This window comes from Apaloderma vittatum, unplaced genomic scaffold (assembly GCF_000703405.1).
Source record: "Apaloderma vittatum isolate BGI_N311 unplaced genomic scaffold, ASM70340v1 scaffold3865, whole genome shotgun sequence".
Taxonomy (NCBI): domain Eukaryota; kingdom Metazoa; phylum Chordata; class Aves; order Trogoniformes; family Trogonidae; genus Apaloderma; species Apaloderma vittatum.
Window position 1 is genome coordinate 57,927 of NW_009716387.1, and position 22,579 is coordinate 80,505.

Below are 22,579 nucleotides of genomic sequence, written 5' to 3' on the forward strand. Positions count from 1 at the left end.
GTTGGCCCGGGCCCCCTGCTCAGCCTGTCCAGGTCTCTCTGGATGGCATCCCTTCCCTCCAGTGTGTTGACCGCACCACACAGCTTGGTGTCATTGGCAAACTTGCTGAGGGTGCACTTGATCCCGCTGTCCATGTCCCCAACAAAGATGTTAGCACCAGTCTCAATGCTGACCCCTGAGGAACATCATTCATTGCTGGTCTCCACTCTGACATTGAATCATTGACCACAATTTTTTGTTAGTATTATCAAGCATACATGTGAGTAAAATCTATTTCAGGAAGTAGAATTAATTCTTCCCCAGAAGAGAAGGGTAATTCTAATTTCTGTATATTTTATTGTAGCTATTCCCTAGAAGAAATTTATACCTTAAACCAATAAACCTTAAATCCATAAGCAATCAACATACTTTTACAGCTCTTTGTTTAATTTACAGGAGTTTTTAGTATTTTGGGAAGTTAAACAGTAAAGGAAGCAAAGCTACTGCCTTTTTCCACATATCAAAATGAATACATACCCCTAAGAAGACATGACACTCCTAATCTGATGTGTGGGAATTTGTTCTGTGTGAGGCAAGTATACTGTTCATTAAGAACTGAGCAATGTAAAATGAATAAACATGTGACAAATTTCCTTTAGGAACTGATTCAACTGTATGACCCAATACAGGACTAGGAAATAACCTGCATCGTGGAGATAGCTGGAAAAGAGATGGAGTTTCAAGTAAAAGAAATGATATCAGGTCTGAAATTTACTGCTGTACAGGGGGTCAACAGGAGTCCTATTCAATATTTGAAACAAAAAGGTTTGATACTGCAAAGTGGTGAATAACATAATGTGGAATTGAGTCAATGAATAAATAAACTGCCTGTTTAATTATGATTAATTAAATGGCAAAGTATCAAGTGTGTGAAACATCAACACCTTCTCATAGGTGTGTAGTATGCTCGCAGAAGTCTCTGAATGACTGTTTTGAGAATCACAGATTCACATCTGTGACCAATAACCAAATGAATACTGAAGAAATATTTACTTATCAGCTTATCTGAATATTTGGGAATAGTACCTTTGCATAGGTTTATGTGTATACATGCAAAATTATAACAAAAAAATGCCACAGCCTATATTTTTCTTTGAGATGGAAATGAACATCTCTGTTTATATATTTGTTTTTATGCTGCAGCTGAGTATGAAGTCCAGTTTCTTGATCACATAATGCCTGCATCTTTAGCAAACATGGAACATTTAGATCAGAGGAATGGACAGTGAAAAACTGCTCATCAGAATACTTTCTGGAATCCTTTATGAATTACAGTAACATTTGCAGGAAGTCCCAATATGAAAAGTCCGTTTATATTCTTTCTACTCTACTGCACCAAAAATCTGGGTGTACAACAAAATCCAGTCATTCAACACATAGCAATATGTAGTTTCCTTTTGCAATTGATCAGCTTAGAAGAGTGGATCATGCAGCAAGTTAAGCCAGCAACCCTTTAGATGAATTCTTGGATGATCCAGGGGCTGGAGCACCTCTGCTACGAGGACAGGCTGCGGGAGCTGGGATTGTTCAGCCTGGAGAAGAGAAGACTTCGGGGGGACCTAATAGCTGCCTTCCAGTACCTGAAGGAAACCTACAGGACAGCTGGGGAAGGACTTTTTACAAGAGTGTCCACTGATAGGACAAGGGGAAATGGGTTTAAGATGAAGGAGAATAGATTTAGGCTGGACCTTAGGAAGAAGTTCTTCAGTAAAAGGGTGGCAAGACTTTGGAATAAATTGCCCAGAGACGTTGTGGCTGCCCCCTCCCTGGAGGTGTTCAAGGCCAAGTTGGATGGAGCCTTGAGTAGCCTGATCTAGTTGAGAGGTGTCCCTGCCCATGACAGGGAGGTTGGATTAGATGATCTCTAAGGTCCCTTCCAGCCTACGCCACTCTATGATAATAACTGAAAGCACGTGTCTTTGTCTTGGTTTGGATTTATACTTTTTGACTGCTGAGGTTCATCAGGCATATATATGCTTTCAGTAGGCATGATGTCTCCTGACTTGTTGCTTCATACTTCAGCACGAGAGGCACAATATTGCCTTTAGCACGTAACATGCATTGAACTAGGAGATACCTTGATAAGAAATAAGTGAGATTCTTCTAGATTCTTAGAGAAGGAACTTCTCAGAACTACACGCATTTTCATATATCTTTTCAAAGTTATTTAAAAACTCTCAGGTCAGCTATTCGTCTTGTAAACACAGCTCTGCTAATGTTGAACTGGACTTACTGCATGTATTATTTACAACAGCTTTGGTTTCTGTCTGCTGTGTGGAGGAAACAGAGAAAATAACTTGATTACAAACTCCCAGTTGTCTTCAGATTGATAATAGGAAAGTGGATTTGTGAAGATCTTTAATCTTTATTTAAAGCGTAAATGCGTATTCAACTTTAACAAACTGAAATTATACATGAAATCTATCTCTTGAACAAACTATCTTTTACAACATTTTAATGGAGAGAGATTGACAGAAAATGAACCTTGCCACGGCTTCACTGTCTTTGAACTCAGGCTATAGTAAAGAAAGGAAGATTATTCTATTAGAAGAGATTAGGAAATAAAATATAAGCAATTTACTCTCCACCAGAAAAAAACCCTTTGAGTATGACTAACAGTAACTAATGTATTTTTTTTTCTGAGATTATGATAAAATTAACCAAAATGAATCAATTATGATATCTTGTTCTTATTACATACCTGTGGTGGCCCACTCAGCAGTAGCCTCCTTGGGTGAAAGGTGTCCATTCTGCCCTCATTTCTATTGTTGTAGTCCATGTGGATTGGCTTGGGAACCGTCCATTGGCGGTAGTATAGGGACTGCTCCGTGCAAGTCATCATCTTACTCATAAGAGGACGAAAAGAACTCGCCCACATAACAGAATGATAAGGCAAGAGGGAAGATGATTTGGGAAGTCCACTGCTGTCTGTAGAAGTAATAATGTCATAGACCAGTTTGGGCAGGAAAACTATGGGAGGCTGTTTTGATGCTTTGGTCATGGAGCATTGAGAGGTCTGTAGGATGAAGGAGTTATGAGTAGGTGCTGAGGAGGAAGAAGAGGAGGAGAAAGGTGAGGAGGAGGAGGAGGTGATGGAAATTTGGGCACTTTTTATATTTTGTTTCGTATCCAGCTGTTCAGTTACTGGTGGTAAGTGTTTGCTGATTGTTGTTTGTTCCCCCTTGTCTACTTTCTGCTTCTGTCTTTCATAGTTATTTGTAGTTTCTTCTGTGCTGTTGCTTAGGACTTGGTGGGGGGATTTTGCTGTATCCCCTGCTGCTATTAAAGGAGGAGACGACTCACTGCAGAATGCTGTAACTAAAACAAAATTTGTATTTCAATATAGCGCAACTATCTCTGCTAGTCAATGCTGTAGTTACACAAAACAAAGCAAAACAAAACAATAAAAAATAATTTAGATAGATCATCAAACTTTGCAACCCCACTCCTGTTCTTGCTTTCACCTTTCTCGTACAGGAAGTCATAATGGGACTAGTTTGGAGTATTTGTGTCAATGCAGAAAGTGCCTTTTATAGTAGTGAAATGCATAGGAAAGATGTCACTGATTGTCCTGTCCTCTATTTCCCTCACGCATCCCTTGCTTAAGGTGTTCTTGTGTTTCATCACACAAGAAAAGCACAAAATTACTGAAACCGTTGTTTAAGAGAGAATAAGAAAACCAGTACTCACAGGCTATCACACCATCAGACTGCAGAAATGTCTACATAGACTGACATCTAGAAACAGTCCTCTGGGTCAGCTCTCATCCGACACTTGTGTGCCTACGTCACTGCAGCACTCAGCCTGCTCTAATGAAAACCAGCTCTCAAGTCCCTGTCACTGCATAATGCATTAATGCCTTCGTATGGCTCCGGCCAGCTCAGAGCACGTACTGAATTCTCGAATGTTGGCCTTGAATATGTCATGCAGATAGACCCCACAGTTAATTGCTGATTTTCTGAAGGTGAAACACTTTTACCTTACATATTCCAATTGCTAAGATTTCTTGGAAGTTTAAGGCCTTGTTTTAAGTGGTTCTGAGCATCTTTAATGCTTAGTGAATTTCAAAGAGGACATGCAAATATTTCACAGTCTTCAGAGTAGAAGCAGCATGTTTTCTTTTTCATAAATTTTTGTAGCTTCAGTGAACACACTCAGCCATCACAGCACTGAGGATTTATACCTCAGTGGCACACATTAAAGAAGTGCCTGCTTTAGTCACTCCACCCTATGATCATTTTTAAATCATAAACTACCTTATTCTTTATATTTCAGATATCTGATACTTGGGGGTTTTTTTTAAGTTATCTTCAGTGATCGCATTATATTAAGCTTTACCAAAACTTTAGAGATTTATGTCTTTTATTATATATCTACTAAGCTGAATAAAAGGTCATTTTATGCCCCAAATGCAACTTATTAGAGATGATCTTAAGGTCTTACTGGAAGCTTTTGAAGAGAGAGATGAAGATGCAGAGTCATGAGAACGAGATCTTTCTCTTTTCATAGGACTTCTCTTTTCTGAAGTAGAACCTGTTGCATTAATAATAGTAAGGGAAAAGAAAAATAAAATATAATTTAAGGAAGCCTGAAAGAAGGCACAGCTGCATTGTGTGGGTTTTGTCCTCATTCTGATGCTGTTTTCAGTATGGAGAGTGTTCCTCCCATGCAATATTGGATCAGCCTTTGGTCTAATCTAATTATGCTGAGCTGCAATACTTTCACAAAATGAATGTTGTAGCCAGAAGGCAGTAATTTCTAGACCTAACAACTTAGGTGCCCTTTTGACTCAGCTCACACTCAATCCCAGTGTACTCAAATAAAGGGATGAAAGTACTCATCATGTCTAACATAGGCCTCTATTGTAGACAGTCTGACTATGATCTCACATATTTAATTACTCTATGAAAAGTACATATTTTTGATCTTCTTGTCCTGCTATCCTTATTATCAATGAGTAAGGACTTACTAGGCAAATAGTAACCAGCTCTCTTCCTTCTCAGAGTAGAGAGAGAAAATGAAAGCAAGCAGTTTGAGGTTTAAATAACCTATGTGGATAAAATCCCTTGATCTCCACAGTTACAAGGCACAGTAGACAGTAAAGAGAAAAGTAAAGAACTTGATAACTGATAAAGCTCATCAGCTATAACAAAAAAAAACCAATGCACAACAGTGGCTGGGTAAATTATTGTTTCCACATTTATATTTTCTTAATTGGTCTCTTAAGAAATTATAAACTTGCCAACTCTATGCTGTCAATTTGAATTCACGCACATTTTCAAGGAATACTCAGAAGTTACTATATTCAGATCTATTTTCTAGCCATACTATAATACCTTACAAATTAGAGACTACTATATACAGTTTTCTTGGTAGGAATCTTCATCATTGTCAGTATGTAAGCACAGGTTCAGTAGCACCAGTCAGGGACAGTTCAGTAGAGTTGTGAGGGACTGGATCAAGTCACTGCTTCCCATTTGGCGAAGCACACGCCTGCTGCAGAGAGGGCAGCACAGCTCAGCATTCCCAACGGTGAGCAGCACTGGGTGTACCCACTTGAGCTCTGCTCTGTGGCTACCCGAGAGGGAAGAAGGGAGCCAAAAACTAGAGGGAGGGAGAACAGATGCAGCAGTAGGACTGCAAGAGATTAAAATGCTGCAGCAGCTGCAATGCCCAGGGAGGGAGGGTGAGAAAACACAGCTTCCTTGAGATGAAGGAAAACTGACACGCCGAGCTCACTCAGTAAAGCTAATTCCAGAACCCCTCACAGTGTAGGTATCCATACAATCCTACTTTTTGTAATACAAGTCAATTATTTTACAGCTTCTTTTATTATCACTACTAACAATACCTTCCGTTGCTATTTCTTCATCTTCATTATCAGTGCTGCTTAGTTTCTCTGGGTCACTTTCTAACACATCATTCACAACTGCTTTCTCTGTGTGAATTTCTGAGCTCACAAAGTATGCTGCCAAACCAAGTTCTTGCTCCAAGGTTGTCCTTACCAAAGAAGATGAATTTATTAAACGCAGGTCACAGTATCTCAGTGATCTGGAGAGAAACAAATTTGGGCTTGTGTGAAAACTCATTGTAATCTACTTACTTATTTCTTTTAAAAAACTAGCCAAAGGGGAATTTTTTCATGATCCAACTGAAGTACGGATAAGACAGAACACAGAATATCTTTTGTGCTTAATAAGTTTACTACTGCGGTGCGTAAACTTTTCTTTTTTTTTTTTTAATCCAGTTCTGCCCCTTAATCTAGTGCACTGAATATTAACATCAGCACAAGAAAAAGAACAGTCACTGGGGTTCTAGGTCTGACACTCAGCATGGGATTCAGCTGAACATTTAGTGCCCCGGGGCATTCTGTCTGGCTTCCAGCTGCCCTTCCAGAAGGCACTGATCTCTCCACACATCCTGTAGAACATATGCCAGCATCATGCAGATGTCTCACCTACACCAAGGTATCTAAAGTAGCCATACTTTTCTTTTTTCATACCCTTATTCTCTCCTTTAATCTCGGACAGTTCTTGTAATATTTTCTGAGCTATTTCTATCTTGCTATAAAGAGGAAGTTATTACAAATAATATGGGATTTGTATTTATGATGTAAAAAACTGGCCATAAATGGAAAAGAAACATCTTGACACTGAAATCTATAATCTGTTTTCTTCTCCCACAGGTAATTACACAGTTAATCCTGAGTCAGTTGGTAAGGAGTGGATAAAAAACTGCCACTGGGAAAATATTGGATCTTCTTACCGTGGCAAAGACTCCCCTTGTGGATCCATACCACTAAATATCAATATACAAGGCAAACCTTCCAATTCCAAATAGGTCTGTGGCCTCCAGTCTACATCTTCAATTTTCTGCCAGACCTGTATGAAGTAAAAAACACTATTGGACACACCTATATGGAACAGATGAAAAAAACATATAATTTTAGCATCCATTATATAAATCTATTTGGATGGATGTTCCACCAGTGGAAGCCACAGAGCGGAGCCAATTTCAACATATGTAGATTGCACAATTACTGGAGCATTACAGGGAGCAATCTGTCTGCTGTAAGTCTGAGGAGATTGGGACACTATATTTCAGTCTGAAAAGCCTCCCAGCTTCTCAGCTGCATAGCACTGAGGCCAGGGCACAGATGGCCAGTAAAGCTGAATAGGAACTTTGAGGGAGAGAAGGTACAGAGGGTTGCTTCTTGTGGCAGATAATGTATGGATGTCTGAGTCCAAGGAAGAATATGATCTAGAAACAAAATCTTGGAACAGGGAAAAGCTGGAAGTGTTCAACACAGACATACCACTGTTCTCACTTTCTACTCTCTGAAGTCCTCTGCTCTCCCCCGTAGATATCAGTTTTCACAGAGTCACAGAATGTCAGCAGATGGAAGGGACCTCTAAAGATCATCTAGTCCAGCCCCCCTGCCAGAGCAGGATCACCTACAGTAGGTCACATGGGAACACGTCCAGGCAGGTTTTGAATGTCTCCAGAGAAGGAGACTCCACAACCTCCCTGGGCAGCCTGTGCCAGTGCTCTGTCACCCTCACAATGAAAAAGTTTTCTCTAATGTTTTTGTGGAACCTCCTGTGTTCCAGCTTGCACCCATTGCCCCTTGTCCTGTCATTGGATGTCGCTGAGAAGAGCCTGGCTCCGTCCTCCTGACACTCCCCCTTGACATATTTATAAACATTTATGAGGTCACCCCTACGCCTCCTCTTCTCCAAGCTAAAGAGACCCAGCTCCTTCAGCCTTTCCTCATAAGGGAGATGTTCCACTCCCTTCATCATCTTTGTGGCTCTGTGCTGGACTCTCTCCAGCAGTTCCCTGTCTCTCTTGAGCTGAGGGGCCCAGAACTGGACACAATATTCCAGATGTGGCCTCACTAGGGCAGAGTAGAGGGGCAGGAGGACCTCTCTCGACCTACTACCCTCACCCCTTCTGATATACTCCAGGATGCCATTGGCCTTCTTGGCCACGAGGGCACATTGCTGGCTCACGGTCATCTTGCTGTGCACCAGGACCCCTGATAAATTCATAAATTTGATAATTCCTGATAAATTAATAAATTTGATAATTCCTGATAAATTAATAAATTTGATAATTCCTGATAAATTAATAACCTCTGATAAATTCATAAATTTGATAACCAGTTCTCCTGTTGACTGTTTAGTCCCAGGCTATACTGCTTCACTCACATCAATCAGTCCTTTTTGCTGCAGATGAGGAGTACACAGTAGGACCAACAGTACAATGACTCAGGCTCTGACTCTGACAGCTGTGCATGTACCACTGCTATCCATGTCAGAGGAGACAACAAGGATTGATTCAGAACTAACATTGATTTTTCATAATAAGTTACACCTAATTCATAGCAGAATGAGATCAGCGTTAGGCTCTGGATCTCAGATTACTTCATCTAACATATATGGAATCCGACACAGTACAGAGTGTACCATAAACACATTACACCATCCAAGAATGTAAATACATTTTTTGCTTTGGTGATCAGATGAGGGTGTATCAGAGGCTTTTGTTAAACAGATGACCCACGACTCTGGACATAAAGGACATAACTTAGTCCATAAACCCCTGAGCTGCGAATACCGCAGTGGTCTAGGACTCATCACCGCTTTGGTGCCTTCATGCCACCTGCTGGCGACAAGAATAATATAATTCTAACTGGTGACTGATCAAAATCTTTTTTGCACTTTGCTGATTTTGTGGGAAAATTCTGCTAAAGCTGTGACAATTTGTCTTTTTTCCTTATTGCTCATGGTCCCTGTACATAAAAGCAGTTCAGCTCTTTGGGAAGGTTGATGCTGGAAGTCATATTTTAGCCATAGTAGTTAATATTCCACCAAGTATTAACTGGAGGTAGAACAGTAGGTGTCACAGACTGTATGTCTGGAAGACAAAAGCCATGCTCCTTGTGGTAGTTTTTATTTTTACTAGTAAGACCTACACTTCAGCTCATGATCGCAACTCTTACGACTGAAGCCTCCCCATCTACCCACCTACTGAAACTTCCCAGTATAAGTCATTCTGCAAGTTACCTTTAGTTGCTCCACAAAGTGCTTCCCTATTGTGATTCCAGAATTAGGATTTCCCAAGATTATTTCAAAGTTATCTTCAAGGGCTAGTCTTTCCCTTACATTATACAGACGTTCATATGCCACTGCAGCCAGCGGAGTACATGGAATTCTCAACACTACCATGAGGCCATGACCACTAGGACATTGTCTCGAAGAGTTTATTAGGTTTTGGGTGATTTCCAGAGTTTCAACTGAGGTGTAATTCTTCATCTGGGAAAGACCACACACTGCCATCATAGCTGCAGAATAGTGCTGTATGAGGACAAAAGTCCTTATCACTGCACTGTGTAATCTGGGGAACCTAAAATAAATGGTGAATTAAATAGTGAAATATTAAAGTCCAAAATTAAAGAGCTGATATTTACAAAATTCAGTAAGTTCAGGATTTTCTCCTGTAAACAATCCTTCATATCTACTATACAACAGAATCTCACCAAATTGCAGCTGGACAGTCTGCAAGGCATCATTTCACAGTCAGAACTGATGTTGTCTCCCCATTTCTTAGTAAAGATTTACTAAACAAGTAGTTCAGTAAGGTTGCATCACTTTAAGTTACCAAGACTTTCATTGCAGAATATTCGCTAAGGCACTCAGTAATATCATCAGTCAACTGACAACAGTATTCTTCATTATTTATTATTCTCAAGGGGCAGGAGGGGAGACGAGGTGTTTCTCTTGTTTTGTTCTGAAGCGCTGAACCAACTTACTGTTGTTTTCAAAAGGACTGAATACGTAAGGTGAATACGAGCACTCTAAGTGCCCAGGCCTAGGTACACCCTGTCTCAATCCACAATCCAAGGAAAGATGTGGATATGTAACAGCTTCCTGTGCTCTGGTTTTCACATAAAAGAAACTCGGGTCCACATTAAAAAGAGGAACCATGGCTTGCTCAGAAAAAAAAGTGCTTAGTATGTGTGATCAGAGCTCCAAAGCACCCCAAGCAAGCCCCAGCAGGTAAGTGTGAATGTGCTCAGTCTCCCAGGTAGCAATATGAATTCATAAGGTTAAACTTGTCCTGTCTCATTCTTCTTACAGGTCCCAAAGAGTTCATCCACACCTGCGCACATGCACACAATGTGTCACTCTCTTTTGCTGTTATCCTAGGCTTGCTCCACAGGGACCAAAGAAAACTGATTATATACTTTCAAGTTCTCATGATGCTCTGAAGTTTTTATTGCTGATTTACATGTACAAACCACAGTGATATTTCTACTTCTCTTTGTGGTCCAAGTGCAGTACACACAAATTCTATACATCAAAATCAGCCTGAGTCAGCAAGTGATTACGTTGGACAAAAGTAATAACATCTTTGAAATTACATGATGATGCATTGATATATTATTATAATATAGAGTCATAGAATGGCCTAGGCTGGAAGGGACCTTAGAGATCATTTAATCCAACCTCTCTGTCATGGGCAGTGACGCGTCTCAACTAGATCAGGCAACGCATGGAAAGAAGCAGCTACTGGTCACAAGAACACACTCTAAATTGGGTTAAAAAGTGTGTGTGTGTGTGTGTTTGTAGTAAGAGGCGGTCTATACTCATTAGATATCATGTTACATATATACAAAAAATATAGAAGAAGAAAAGAATGAGTAAAACACCCTTGTGTACACAGCTGGTCTGTGGGACAGTGAGAAATAAAAACCAAACAGGCTTCTAGCTAGTAATCCAAGTCACTAGAATGCAGCTCCTAAATTTCCTGTGTAAAACAAGGCAGAGTACCATACCTCTTTCCCAGAGCCATGACCATCGCTTCAAAAGAGCTGTCGTACCGAAGCAGTGGAATACTATGTCCAGAGAGGGTGGACTCAATGAATTCTGACAGTCCAAAATATTTCTTGTTTTCCTGGTATAAATCTACACCCTAAATTGAACGAAGCAATAAAAATATGAAGTCTATCAATTATTCATTTACAGTTGATTAACCATTGTTATCTGATACATTTGCAATCACATTCACTCATAAGCATACATCTACTCAGACGTGTTAAAACAAAGAAAAAAAGAAACAGAATTAATTTTTTTTAGAGAATAGAACTAAGACCCACTTTTTCCTTGTTTCTCTCTCTCCCCCCACATATACACATGTACAGACAGAACAGCTATTTATGGAATAAAAAAGCACATATACAAAGAAAACCCATGTAAGTACATATATTTATCCAGTAATGCACTAGAGACAGATTTTCAGATGTTTTCCATTTATGTAATTCAAAGATTTTTAGCAGAGCTAAACAAAGAAAAAAAAAAGAAATTACAGGATTAGCAGAGGGAAAAAGAACTTGCCACAGACTAAACAAGAAAAAGATGCCATGCAAACTTCATCCTCGTTTACAAAATTCATGAGGCCTCCACAGATTCATCAAGTATGTAAATGTAAAAACAACTTATGAAAAGCTCACAAAAGCACCTCAAAGCATCCAGCTTACATTGCTGTATGGAGAAGGCCAGTGGATCTCATTGTAAGGGCTGATAGGAGTATGCTGAGTCTGCAGCGCATAGGGGAAGGAAGTCACATGGAGGGTCACAATATTTGGCGCCTCTTTCACCTCCCTGCAGTTCAACAGTCTATCAACAAGTCCTGTAGACAGTTCTGTTTGAGGATAAAGGCTATTCATAGCACTGCAAAAAAGAAACCCAAAACTCTCCAAAGTGATCAGCACAAGGGAACACTTGTGTCAGCGCAATGGCTTTAACCTGGATGTGAAATTAAAGATAAACATGTACAAGGAACTCAGGACTCTCTTCTTTGCCCTGCTTTTGTTGCATAGAAGGATGGAAGAAGAAACACAGATTATTTCACTGCAGCTGAAAATTTCTGTAAGTCTGAGAAGCTCCCTGGCTAGCAAATTACCAGTCCCTTGCAGCTACCAGAATATGACAGAAAAAGGATGAAAGGAAGCTGATGTTTTGGCAGCTACCAATAGACACGTAGACCTGTAGTAACTTTGGCCACATTGTTAGTGCTGCCCTTAAGAATATCTAATTCTTATCTACAAAAATCAAGATAGAAAATGACAGACAGTGAGTCGATGTGACAGAAAAACAGAGGGAAACTACCTGTGACAGAGCTATTACGAAAGGGAAGGATAGTTATTGTCAGGGCAAATGCCAGTATCATGGAACACCTACAGTCCATTCCTTGCTCCAGTGTAAAACTTCAGTCCAAATTCATGCAATTTAATCTACCTGCATTTACTTACAATGACTAAGTTACAAGCCTAACTTCTCTCACCAGCAGAGAGAGATAAGTGAACTATAGAAATTGGTTGTGTCCACCTATGATCTAAACCAGCCTTGAAAGATGCCCATGTCTCTATTGTGACTATGTGGGCAATCCCAGGAAACTACACTCCTGTTTTAGGCACCTCATTTAACTGGCTTCAGCTGGCTGGCATGAATCCTGCTGTGCAGAATGGCCACTCAAGTACTTGTCATTTACATATCATTATTAGGTAAGATGAAAAAATATCAGAGTTAAGTAGCAATACAGGTATTTCCCTACCACTCAAGGATGTGATATGAATAAATGCCTTAAAGGCATTACAGCTCTAATAGGTAAAGTAAGTTCCTAAGATAGAGAGGATTTGAACAGGAAACCCTCACATGCAAAATCAAAGTTTTGGTGAAAACCATCATTCTTAACTGATGGGAAAGACAAGACCTTGCCATTTCATTCACAAGCAAGATTCAGTCATTTTTGGTTTCAGAAACACTCTGTGCTTCCAAAATTGGAATATGTTGGTGTTTCTGGAGTTCAGTTTGATCTGCAAGCTCCCCAGTGCCTCAGAAGCAAGAAAGCAAAAGCAGCCCAACTTCTCTGCAGGCAGATTGCTGAGAAGCCAAGGAAACAAGGCTCTGTGAGGGAAGCAATAAGTTATGCAAATAAGCTGATGGGGAACTTGGTAAATATTGGACAGAAACCTCCCTGCTTCCCTGGCAAATCTACCTGACATTACTAGGTATCCACAGAAACTTTTGATTTCCACGAATCGGTGATTCTGGGTCGAAAAACACATTGCATTGGAAAATTTCCGATCAGTTAAAAACATAAGCAGCAGTGTTGGCTCTCCAGTTGTCTGCTCACTGCGGCGGGCTTTTGCGTGTTTCACAGCCCAGAGGACACTGATAGAGGATAATGAGCTTTGTGTACTTTCACAGGAAGCTTTCCTTTGAACAAATGACAACCAGCCAAAAAAACAATAGCTGTGGCTGAAAGAAGATAAGAATGGTGAGCAAGAAAAGCTGTAATGTTCCACTGAGGCATAATATAATACGCAGGATAAGAATAAGTCATGAGGGACCTCAAAAGAAAACATGTTTATTCAATGCATGGGAAGAGAAAGTTAGCAGAAAGATGCAAACAAAGATGAAGGAAATCAGAAAGTTAATCTTGAGAGCTAGTGCAAACAATAATAATCTCTCTACAAACAGGTTACAGTTTTCTTACCTCATTAGATCCCAGTGTGCGTGATCATGGATTAGGACAAACAGTGTATGTGGATTCTGCAGAGAGTTTTGTAAAAATACTTTGAATTTAGTCTGGGCCTCTGCATCTAGTTTCATAACATACTGCTCCACCCTCTGCTTTGTAAGATGTTCCTTTTCTAATCCAAGTTCTAATAAAATACCTAAAGAAATGGAACAGTTGTAAATATTTCCAGATAGAAATGCACTTAACAATGTCCTGTAAATCTAAAATAAAGCTAACTGATGAGCACCTGAGTGCCAGAGATGAAACAAAGTCTGCTGATAAGTCACTTCGGAGGGTGGAACACAAATCAAGAAATCAATTTTCTCAAAGGAACCCAAATCAAGATTTTGAGTGCTGGAGTCAGCAATTGAGCAAATATGGGACAGCAATTTCTGAGCCACTGCTAGCTGGAATGGACGAATCTGATGTCGTTCAATCTCATAACCTGGAAAAAGGCAAAATTCTGTTTAGATACATGCCCAAAGTCTAATCCAATGCAAAATGTTAGAGTCTGGCAAAGAATAAGTTATCTACTCTTTAAGGTGCTTTGCTTATGAACAGGAGTTCCACTTTATGAATATCTATACAGAATATGCAAAGAAATCTTTCTGCATTTAGACATTATGTCTCTTAAATGACTGAGAGCTGAAAGTGAATTTGTGCAACAGCATTCTATTGCCACAGAAGTAAAGACTTAGAGCTTCAAAGGCTACAGTACGCAGTGGAATGAAGCAGAACATCCACCATTGTAAATATGAATATCCCAAGACATGAGTTGCTGCTTTCTTCAGGACCTTTGCCTTCAAGAGCCCAGGACTCTGCCCAGATGGATCTGACTGCACACCCAGAGACCTGCTCTCAAGTACCCTATTCTATCTCCTCATTGGAAAATCCTCCTTACTTACTTGTACACAGAGCTGTTCCAGTTCCATTCAGTGCTGTTGGTTTATTTGCTGAAGCAGAAGCTGATGAAGAGATGTGCCCTTGGTTTTCCTGATAAAATTTCTCCAGCCAAAGATCAATGTCACCCTCTGTTAAATTGAAAGGATAGTGGAATAAACATCCATGTCAAGAAAAGCTGCATTTCATCCTGATTTTGTTTTGCAAATCTGAAAAGCTTTATATATGCTAGCTAGTTCTCCTGCCCTTGGCTTATTGGCTGCTTTATGTTTTATGTCATTACTTACTATTGCATCTGTTCTTACAGCGTATCACTAATAATATGCAAATCAGGCCAGGGAGTGACAAGCCACTTCTGCAGACCACTGGCTAGGGCATTTATGGAGGACGGTAGAAAACTAGCCTCAAGGCCCTGATGCAAATCAGATGTGAAACTGGCTTAATTTATATTCCGACTCTGGAGCAATACTATTCACCAACAAGGATTACAAGAAGCTGTGGGAAATCTGATATTTTTAAATCTTTAGCATTTTTGAGAGATAGAAGGAAAAATAATTCTTTATAAAGCTAGAAGAGAATTCTGAGTTTTGTAGTTACACACAAAGCTGAAAAAGGCAAGGTATGTTTTATTGAAGGGTGCATATCTGCCAAAATATCCTATTCTATTCAGCAGGGGCCCTGCTTACAGACTAAATCTATGTAGAAAACACAATATGCCTATCCTGAGTACCTGGTATTTTCTCAGGAGTTGAAAAGATTTTTGAACGTGTCTGTGCTGAGCTCAGAAAGGCAGGGACTGCCCTGTGAAGTGCAAGCCAGTGGATAGAGATGGCAACTGGTTTTGGGGTGCTCATTTACGTGTTCTGCATTAACAACAGCAATAGCAAACGTGATTTTGAGAACCATGCTTTGAAGATAATTAGAGCAGAAACACTTCATGGTGGTTCAAGCATTATAAGTTCCTCTTAAGTGACCACTCAAAATATCATGACACCACCAGAAGGGTTCCTGAAATCTAAACACAGATTTACAGATGCAACGTGAATGGCAAAGGGGATCACGATGTCCCATTAACACTGACAAATATGCTGCAATTGTTCTAGTTGTCTGATGTGCTTTAACTCTTCCTGTGTCTGGATCTCTCACCAGATAATCCTGCCTGTGATAATCCTGAGCATACTCTGTTAAAAAAACCGATCCAGTAACCCTGGCTCTCTGCCGTTTTCCTCTCTTTCCCATGTACTGTGATCAAGGTCACAGCACAGTAAGTTGAAAAGGCAAATCTTACCTTTGATAAAACAACTCTGTTCTATCATGGTTTAAATGACTCCTGAGCTTAGGGCAAAAGAATTTATACATTCATATGGGTAAGGACTTGCATAGTATATGGATGACTCTTGCATAGCTAAGAATAATATTTTTTATGAAACTCAGACATTTTAGAAACTGACACTTTTAGGAAGAATTTCAATTAAAATGTGCTTTCACAACTTTATCCTGCCTTTTTTATATATTATTAGAAATATAAAAAAAGGCAGAATAAAGTTGTGAAAGCACATCTTGCTTCTGGAACGTTAAAAAGCACAGCTATTTTCTCTGACTTAAAAGTTTCAGGGACTTGGAAACATGCCTCTTTATAACTTCTTAGGTACCTGGGCAAAGTGTGCTAAAGAAGGATCCCAGAGTTTCCACTTTCCCTGTGACCAGCTGATAGTTAACTTCTTTTTGGTAGTCTGAAGGAGTGAGCATGCTCTCAGACAGAACTCTTGCCTGATACTTTCCTAGAAGACAAAAAAGTAATTTTGATTTCACTTCAAACATTCTAAGTCAACAAAAATACTACTCAGCAGCTAAATGAATATCACACAAACAAAAATGGCAGCAATGAGTCCAGACACCCGTGAGATAGTTTCATGCTTTATAATTCTTTGTGTTTCTTTCCCAGGTTAGAAAATATTTACTGAAGGAATATATCAAAAGACCATATATAGTCAAAGAAATTGTCAATCATCTTCCACTCATAACAAATCTTTGAGTAGCTATTCAAATAATTTATTTATCAGCATAGCCCTCAACAGGCTGTCAAAGCAAATGATGCCCCTCTACTCAGCTTTGGTGAGGCCTCACCTCGAGTGCTGTGTCCAGTTTTGGGCCCCTCACTACAAGAGGGACACTGAGGTGCTGGAGAGGGTACAGAGTCAGGCTGCCAAGCTGGTAAAGGGCTTAGAACACAAGTCTTATGAGGAAAGGCTGAGGGATATGGGGCTGTTTAGCCTGGAGAAGAGGAGACTGAGGGGAGACCTCATCGCTCTCTACAACTACCTGAAGGGAGGTTGTAGAGAGGCGGGAGTTGGTCTGTTCTCCCTAGTAGAGAGTGATAGGATGAGGGGAAATGGATTTAAATTGTGCCAGGGGAGGTTCAGGTTAGATATTAGGAAGAATTTCTATACTGCAAGGGTTGTCAGCCATTGGAACAGGCTGCCCAGGGAGGTGGTTGAGTCACCGTCCCTGGAGGTGTTTAAGAGACGGGTGGATGTTGCGTTGGGTGACATAGTTTAGTAGGTTGATAGGGCTGGGACACAGGCTGGACTCGATGATCTTCAAGGTCTCTTCCAACTGAAACTATTCTATGATTCTATGACCTTCCTTTAGAAGCTACGAAAACATTCGGTTGTCTGCTCGCGGTAATACCTGGTGCCAGAGAGCAGGAGCGCTTTATGCACGATGTGTGCTGTAACTCCCTGTAATTTGTTTGTAGTAGTGTTGGCTGAGATGCCTTCGTGAGCAAATGGGTAATGGAGGCAGACTGTGATTTGCTGGGGAGAGACCCAACTGTGGCAGCATCTGCTTGGGTTCATCAAGGCCCCTTCATTACTTGTTGGCCAAAGCTCTGCTTTCTAAGGCAGCTTATTGAAACTCCAACCAAACTCCCCAGAGCCTTCAATTACTCTGTTTTGCCTGGAGATGCACCCTTGGGATCTTACCGGTTATCACGATGCAGGAATCAATGGCTCGATTTCTGCTGGCACATATGATCACCACGTAGTTTGTCTTTACTAATTTTCCTTCAATAAGGAGCTTAAACATTTCTGAAAGCCCTTCGGCCAGAGAGTAGCTGCACTCGATGATATGGACGCTGTCATTACAGGAGCTGGCAGCGAGGCCGGCCAGCCAGGGAAGCTGGGCTGAAGTCACTGGGGCGATCTGGCCGGGTACTTGAGGGAAGGTCTGTGGAATAGCCTGTTGGTACTGACGGATTTCGGACAGGTGGGATTCCCGCCATGAACGCATGAATATTTGTTCCAAATCCTCAATCAAAGGGACCTGGTCAGAGGCTAGAAAAAATTTAAGTGTTATGAAACCGTTAAACAAAACTGTTGCATTAAAGCTATTTTTTTTAAAACCATATATTTTTCTAGAGATACTCATGTTTCAGATCTATGCATGCATGACTATTGCTTTTAGCAAATGTGAACCATATTTTTTCATTTTGAAGTGACTTGGTGACATTCAGGTAAAGCTGCCCTAAATGGAACCTGAGTATCAGTAATTAGAAATATTTAAGAGGTTAAATGCTGCCTGTCTCAGCATAATACAACCTCTAAACCACAGACTGTATGCAAGAGCAGTGAATTACAGCTCTTCTATTTTTTCACTTACTGAGGTCCCTGCTTATAGGAGAAAATGAACTTTGCATTATTATATTTCAGTGCATTTGGTCTTAAAGAACTAATTATTTTGCTTTGTTTCATTACCGTAAATTATATTGTTTAATGTTGTAGGTCCTAATACTGATATTTAATATTGTCGTGCCTTAATATTCCCTTTCTCATTTGCCAGCATGTAATATATTCACTGCAATCTACCTGGATGTAAAATAATCTTACCTAGCTGAACAAGGTAGTAGACAGTCAGTAAAAGCTGCATTTCCTCTGAAATAGGTTGTATTGTGGAGGCGCCGTATTGTTCATATGCTCTAGATAAAGACTGTGAATTTCTGTAACAGGTGTACAATAAAGGACTCACTATCACATCATTAATGTTCCCACAAAGATATGGGAAGTTTCCATGACCTACAAAATAAACAATGTTTGTACGCATCACATACATTTCATCATTTCCCATGTATGCAATAAACAATTTTAATAGCAAACCTTTTCAAACCATTAGCAGCATTTAGGACATATCTTTACAACTCTCACAGAAAAAGGTTTAAGGCCTTGTTGAGGAGTTGGAGTTTTTACCTTTAAAAATAACTGGCTTTGCTTTACAGATTTTCAGCAAGTTGTCAGGAACCGAGACTGGTTCTCCTGAGCCCACCATCGGCGAAGAGGCTGGTCCCACCAAACCAGAATGTGGTAAAGATGATAGGCTTCCTCCATCTAAGATTTTAGACATACTGTTACTAGAACCAGGTCTAATAATGATTTCCTTGAAGAAAAGTTATCCAACATCATCTCACACTCACTGTTAGTATCAGTATTAAATGCTTTCTCTGGTTACATCACACACTTCATGAGCTGTTATTGCAAGATATACTATCATGCTAACTGTCTTGGAGGACTAATTATATTGCAACCTTGAACATCACACATACATGCGAAGATTTTGAAATAGTTGTGAAAAAAAAGTTCCAGATGTGAATGCAAGAACACAGCGACTTACACGGTTTCGCACAAATAGTTATGATTTGTTTGTTCTGTATGATGTATTTAGATTCACTGCTTCTAAATAGGATTTCTTGCTACAGCAAGAAAAGATTCAACTTTCCAATCAGCTCAGTCATGACTTCTTTACTGTTATTGTAATGTAAAGAATAGTACATTGAAAGAAAATATTTTGGGGAAAGCAGGTTTATTTCCCTGCATGTCACACTAGTCTCTATCTGGACTACAGAAGCCAAGTGCCAAGAATACTGTGGGACACATAATCGAAAGAATGGATGATACCTTGACCTGAGTTACAACACTAAGAAGGTGTTTTGGTGTCTAAAAATGGACACAGGCACTTTTTGGGATCTGTTAATAATGGCTCAATGACTAGACCCTAACAAGAGTTAAGCTCAGAGCCCCAGAAAGAAATGAATGGAAACAAAGCAACAGGTGCATGTAGATACCAAACATCTTTCAAAATTCTAATGTGAATCTGCATGTGTCTTTATAAATATCACCTTTTTTCCTCATTATTTGCTGAATAATAAAACAAACACTATCGTTACCCTGAGTGTAGCTCACCATTTTTCATTCTGTTTGGAGCCTGTGGGTTAAGCTGCAAGTTCCACATTTCAGTAGATGATGGAGATTCTGGTGACCAACCTTTATGGCGCTTTTTTGGAGGTCCCGAATTTGTTAAAGTGCCTGAATAATATTAATATTTCAGAAAAAATATTAGAATAAAATGTATTCATTTTTCTGCATGGTAATTCAATACGTTTTAATAAATTGAATGTGTGCATTAAGTAAAGTGATAGGGTCAACTCCATTTTTTTATGTTTTTTATTTTACTTTGCTGTATTCTGCTTAAACTGCTGGGAATTTTCTGGCATAGAGAACTCTTAATTGTCTAGGTAGACTTCACTTTGTTCCACTGTTTACTCTGTACTAAGAATAACTTAGTAAGAATGAGACGTACTAAGAATGCTTTTAAGTGTTAATATTTTGAAGTCAACACTGAAAGTATTTTGTTCTGTTTATTTATGAACATATGACACAGTGTATCATGTAACTTCATGCAAAATAAAATTCTCAAGGGCTTCAGGGTAATATTAATAAAGATTTGAGTTCTTTTCAACAATTTTCCTTTTCACAGGATTTTTGCCACTTTTTTTGGTTGCCACCTTTTGTTCTATGTTATTCCATAATAACTCCTAACGAGCTACTTCTGCACTTTCCTCCTATGCAAGCACAGCTCCAACACCTTTGTCTGTAAAAACATATTTTTTTCACAGATTTCTATGAGCTCCTGACAGTTATTTTTTTTTTCATTAATTTCTTTTTTTCTTATGCAGTCCTGAAAACTCCTAGAATGATAAGCTTCCACTAACATCAAGTATTTCTAATTATTGGGAGTCAATGTTCGTCCAGGAATTGCTCATCAACTTGCACAATTGAGCTATTTCTATTTCTGGCCATGACTAGGCAGAGGTTGTAGCAGTACTACAAACTTGCAGGTCTGTATCTCCTGGCGGAATGGTTAGTCGCACATAAAATTCAAGACATAGTAAGAATGTTATCAAAAAGAGGATGTCTAGCTTTGCAAAAGATATTAAAATTAAAAACAAATCTGAAAAAATATCAGATGCAGAGTAAGTTTGTTCACTTTCAGGGGAAGGTTTCCAAAGCTGACTGTGCTTCACACTGTTAGCACGTGGGGGCGGTATTTATCTGTCCAGTACTGGCGTGCTGGGACAAAAATCACAAAATACTGGGAGGAATGCAAGGAAGTTTTTATTTGAAACTGTCACACTCTTAAAATGAAGACACATTGATATGTGAAAGTAATCTCTTGATTTGGCAAGAATACGTTGTGCTGTGGCAGAAAGAGGTCACGAAGTGAAATGGGCAGAGAAAAATCATTTGACTGTGGTGCCAGCAGGAAAACTTGGAGAGGTTTATTCTAAAATAGAGCTGTAGCACATTTCTAGCCATAGTCAAGACTAACTTGATTGCTTAAACAATCCAGTGACACAGAATATAGTTTTGACAGAAAACAACACAAATCGGGACAATAATGGTGCAGTGAGGTCAGTTTCTTTAATTTGGAGCCAGTTGTCTATGTCTAGTTCTCCATCACAAGGTGAATTGTGACACAGGAATTATCCTATGAGTTGTTACTTTTAAATTTTTCTTAATTTCGCTCACAAAACCTGTTGGTGAGATTGATGCAAACTGACACATTCTTTAAGAACTTGGATTCAGAATTTAGTATGTACTTCTACTGAATGAACTGCAAATATAACAAAAAGCTTCCAATCAAGAACCTGAATTGTAATAAAGTTATGACAAATAAATATTTTTTTTGCCTTAAAATTAACACCAAAAAAAGTGTCATGAACAGAAAGGACACAGAAGGAAGCAGTAATTTCTATTCATACAGGCAATCACGATCATTTGTTCACTCTTATTTGTTCACTGTCATTTGTTCAATGCTTCTGTTACACCCATGGAATACAAAATTAGGACTATTAAACAACAAATCTATACAAATACCTAACACCGAAGGTCTTGTCAGAGCAGATAGGTTATTTTTCCCCATCTGTTGTTTAGGCGATTCCTTGCCATTATAAACTGCCGAGCTGAACGCTGCTGTTGAAGGGACATGATCTAAGGCTGCAGCTGGCAAGAAAAAACCAAGTATTTACATTAAACATTTTTAGGTCAAGATATCCAGTTGATACAATAAACTTATCACTTGATCATTTACTTTAATAGAGTCATTGCGATCCGTTCACAGTGAATGCAATGCTGAATAAAACAAACCCACTTCTGATCTCATACCAGGTTATTGCTGTGTGACTCCCAGTTAAGTGTCTGGGTAAATCTGATTCTGCAATTAAATACATATGTCAGATCCTTTAGATTCTTTCTAACTTGGGTACCCTAGTTCTTACATGAGGTTTACTCGAGGACAAGTTAAAGAGTGAGAGGAGTTGTTTAAAATACACTAAAAACCTCCTAAGTCTCCATTCCGCATTGACATCCTCTTTCCAAGCTTCTTTTTAACTATGTTGCGTTAAAACCAGATGTTTATCTCGATGCCAGATTGGTGTTACACAGACTAATGATTTGCTGGTTTCTACCTGAGAGACAATATAACCATCAGGAGAGACCTGCCTCAGTTCACCTCCATGAATCTCTGTTAACAGTCACAAGATACTGAAGAGTTGTTTTCATTAGGAAGTACAATTGGGGTTTTAAATATAACTCTAAATGTTTTCAACTCAGTTTATGTGGTGGTGTGCTTATCTGTTTCTCCTTCCACTCACGCAAGCAGACACAAACACGCATGCACAGAAGAGTAAGAGTAGGTGGGAAGCCGGTGTGTTTTCCTGCTG

At 39.4% G+C, this 22,579-nt stretch overlaps 1 protein-coding gene across 1 annotated transcript in view; it reads right to left on the reverse strand.

Annotated features, from left to right (window-relative positions):
- The window catches only part of GREB1 (growth regulation by estrogen in breast cancer 1), a gene marked incomplete at its 5' end in the record, with an annotated part of 52,053 nt that overhangs the window by 21,332 nt on the left and 8,142 nt on the right, over window positions 1–22,579 (reverse strand). Inside the window, 16 exons of the mRNA XM_009869506.1 lie at window positions 2,741–3,357; window positions 4,483–4,572; window positions 5,891–6,090; window positions 6,805–6,920; window positions 9,108–9,447; window positions 10,880–11,016; window positions 11,582–11,774; window positions 13,603–13,783; window positions 13,874–14,071; window positions 14,532–14,657; window positions 16,179–16,307; window positions 17,511–17,861; window positions 18,414–18,599; window positions 18,771–18,908; window positions 19,761–19,883; window positions 21,735–21,860. Coding sequence (XP_009867808.1) covers window positions 2,741–3,357; window positions 4,483–4,572; window positions 5,891–6,090; window positions 6,805–6,920; window positions 9,108–9,447; window positions 10,880–11,016; window positions 11,582–11,774; window positions 13,603–13,783; window positions 13,874–14,071; window positions 14,532–14,657; window positions 16,179–16,307; window positions 17,511–17,861; window positions 18,414–18,599; window positions 18,771–18,908; window positions 19,761–19,883; window positions 21,735–21,860 — 3,251 coding nt within the window. The remainder of the gene's footprint in view (window positions 1–2,740; window positions 3,358–4,482; window positions 4,573–5,890; window positions 6,091–6,804; window positions 6,921–9,107; window positions 9,448–10,879; window positions 11,017–11,581; window positions 11,775–13,602; window positions 13,784–13,873; window positions 14,072–14,531; window positions 14,658–16,178; window positions 16,308–17,510; window positions 17,862–18,413; window positions 18,600–18,770; window positions 18,909–19,760; window positions 19,884–21,734; window positions 21,861–22,579) is intronic.